The sequence below is a fragment of the Galeopterus variegatus genome, unplaced genomic scaffold (assembly GCF_000696425.1).
Source record: "Galeopterus variegatus unplaced genomic scaffold, G_variegatus-3.0.2 Scaffold1870, whole genome shotgun sequence".
NCBI lineage: Eukaryota > Metazoa > Chordata > Mammalia > Dermoptera > Cynocephalidae > Galeopterus > Galeopterus variegatus.
The window spans coordinates 257,071-259,983 of NW_007727981.1; the positions used below are offsets into that span (position 1 = coordinate 257,071).

Consider the following 2,913-nt stretch of genomic DNA (forward strand, 5'->3'; position numbering starts at 1 on the left):
AGAGGTGGGTGGCAGTGGTGCAGGCCCCCAGGCAGGGCCCCGGGACACTGCCACCCATTCTGCCCACCATCCCTGGAAAGACGATGCTCCTGTCCTCAGGGCTCGTGCTTGGGGACATGGAGCAGAGGCAGCAGGGCCCAGAGACCCATCAGAGACATGGGGGACCCTGGAGAGAGGTAGGAGACCCTGTCCGGGTTCTGCCATGTCCTTGCTGTGTCACCTAGAGCAAGCACCTTCCTCTACCTGCGCCTCAGTTTCCCCACATGTACAACCACACAACCACAAGGCTCACCTTATGGACCCCTGAATGTTTTCCCAGGGAAGCTCTAAAGATGGTGACTGCTGGTATCACCTGAAAGCATCTTAGGAGAGAAACAGAATCTCGCCTGGAGATTCTTTGTGGAGACACAAGCTTTTCAACAAGAACAGTCAGGCTACCAAGGCCCTGGGGCTCACTGCAGTCCCAGGACTGTGGAAGGGGCTCACACTGCCCAGGCAGGCCGTCACAGGCACAGGTGTCATGTACCCTAGAACTGTCCAGCACTCATGGTTTTCTTTCCCTTGGCTTTTTGGTTGCTGGTTTATAAAATTCTGGGTCTGACCACCTGAGCTCACCTGGACAGAGCTCAGGGTGCCAAACCCTGGGAAGGCTGTCCCACTCTGCAGCAGCCACAGGGATTTGGTCACAAACCCTCAGAAGCATGTCAAGCTTTCCATGGGTCCCCACTATTCCAGGTCCATGCTCTGCCCGCCTGGCACTGTGGGGCCCCTCTCCCGCCCACCCATCTCCTCTCCTGCTCCGCAACCTTGCATTCTCCATGCCACTTACTGTACTTGGCTCTGCCAAGGCCATGCCCTCCAAGGCATCTAAGCCTTTGTCCCAGCTGTTGCCTCTGCCAGGAGCATTGCCCCCCAACTTGAGGGTCCAGGGACTCCCCAGGGCAGCTCACCCTACCCTGAGAGCATCACCCTGGGTGGCAATCACCCCACCAGGGCTGGGGCGGTTCTGCCAGGCACACCAAGCCAGAATGTCGCCACAGACCATGGAGGACAACAGAGAATCAAACACTGCATCCTACATATCACCCCTGGACTGGTCACCCTGCCCCAAGCTTCTGCTCCCTGACATCCCCAACTCCCACTCCCCCTCTTTCTCCAGGCTCCACCCTGCGCAATCTGTGTAGGGCCCTGATCAAGATCCTGTGTGACCCTAGACAAGCCCCTTAACCTCTCTGCGCCTCAATTCCTCACAGACCCTTTCCAACAGGATTTATGAACAGATTGAGTGGGTTACCGTAGCTAGAGTGCTTTGCAAAGTAAGCCCTTCATAAACATTTGCTATTATTATTATTCTACAAGCTTCTATAATACAGCAAGCCCTCATCCTCTGACTTTTCCATAACCAGTAAAAGGGTGATTTTCTGACCCAAGACCTTTGGCTATGGGCCCATCAGGTGGGACTGAGTCAGAAGGACCCTACTGCAGGGTCCACTGAGGTCCTCAGGATGCCCTGTAACAGCAGTTCCACCAGCAGCCCGGCGCACAGGGCCCCCATCTCCGAGCCCGGCACTGGCACCGGAGCAGAGATTGAATAAGCCATTCTGTGTCTCCACTGCTCCTCTGGTCTACGAGCCTCGTCAGGCAGCCTAGCCAAGGAGATCAAAACACAGTGTCTGCCCAGTTCTCAGAAGCCCTCACCAAGGCCACTGCGTCGGGACAAAGAGATCTCCCCAGACTCCCTGTCACCAGCTACACTGCCCAGCCCTGGATCCTCTCTCAAAACAGCGGGTCTCTTGTGCCAGGCACCTGCTCTGCCAGGCAGGGACCTGCAATAATCATAGTGCTCCTACCCAGGACGGCCATCAGCACCCACACACCAGCCCTCCTAGCCTGCGGGCCCTGTGCTAAGGACAACCCCTAGATTCTCTCTCTGAATACTCACAATGCCCCTCTGGACAGCCTCTACAACTACCCTTTTGATAAAGACTCAGGAAGATTAAGCAGCCTGCCAAGGCCACACAGCCAGGAAGTGGTAGCCCCAGAAGGGCACCCAGACCTGTAGCCACAAAATCTGTGTCCCCTGAACATAGCCATATCCTGTGTCCCTTGTCAAGGGACCTGCAACACCTGGTCCCTGCAGACCTGGTTCCTGACTGGTCCCAGGAAACGACTGGAGAACTTCCTGGAGGGAGCCTCTGAAGTGGGCAGACAGGGTGGCTGCCTCAGCCTCAAGTTTTTTCATCTCCTATCAGGGACCCCCGTGGTCCCCTGTTATTCAATGGATGGGCACATGCTACTGGTTCCAACTCAGTCCTGTCCCGGACAGGGAAGGAAAGTGAGGCCCAGAGAGAGAAGTGGCTCAGGCAGCATGGAAGTAGCAGCAGCTGCACCAAAACCCAGGGCTGTGACCTTGGGCACGTCTCAGGCCTCTCTGGGCCTCAGTTTCCTCATATGTAAAACGAGGCTAAAGCCTTTCTGCTCTAAGCCAGCACCTAATCCCACTGGTGTCAGCGAGGGCTCCTAGGATTCAGCAGCCTCTGACAGGATGTTAAAGAGGAAGGGCTGGAGTGAGTGAGTAGAGAACTCAGGGGCTGGCTGGCAGCTGCAGAGGGCAAGGGGAGGAAGGGGCAGGGTGGAGGGGGCCTGCCCCGGCCCTACGGGAAATGGGAGGCTCCAGGAGCTCCGGGGACCAGGAAGAGCGTGGTACCAAGCAAGGACCTTCTTGGTACCAGGGCAAGGCACTCCCAGATGGGTTCAAATCCCACCTCCGCCACTTACTGGCTGTGTGACCTTGGACAGGGTGACGTCTCTCTCTAAGCCTCAGTTTCCCCCATAAGAAACGGGGGAAATGAAGGTGCTGCCTCCTAGGAGTCCCTCGGGTCACCCAGCGCTCGGTCCGGGCCCGCCACTGCA

The 2,913-nt window shown here is 57.0% G+C and overlaps 1 protein-coding gene across 1 annotated transcript in view; it reads right to left on the bottom strand.

Annotated features, from left to right (window-relative positions):
* Nucleotides 1-2,913, bottom strand: part of TPCN2 (two pore segment channel 2) — a 38,286-nt gene that overhangs the window by 34,026 nt on the left and 1,347 nt on the right. Inside the window, exon 2 of the mRNA XM_008579371.1 lies at nt 1,481-1,569. Within this exon, the coding sequence (XP_008577593.1) occupies nt 1,481-1,569 (89 nt within the window). The remainder of the gene's footprint in view (nt 1-1,480; nt 1,570-2,913) is intronic.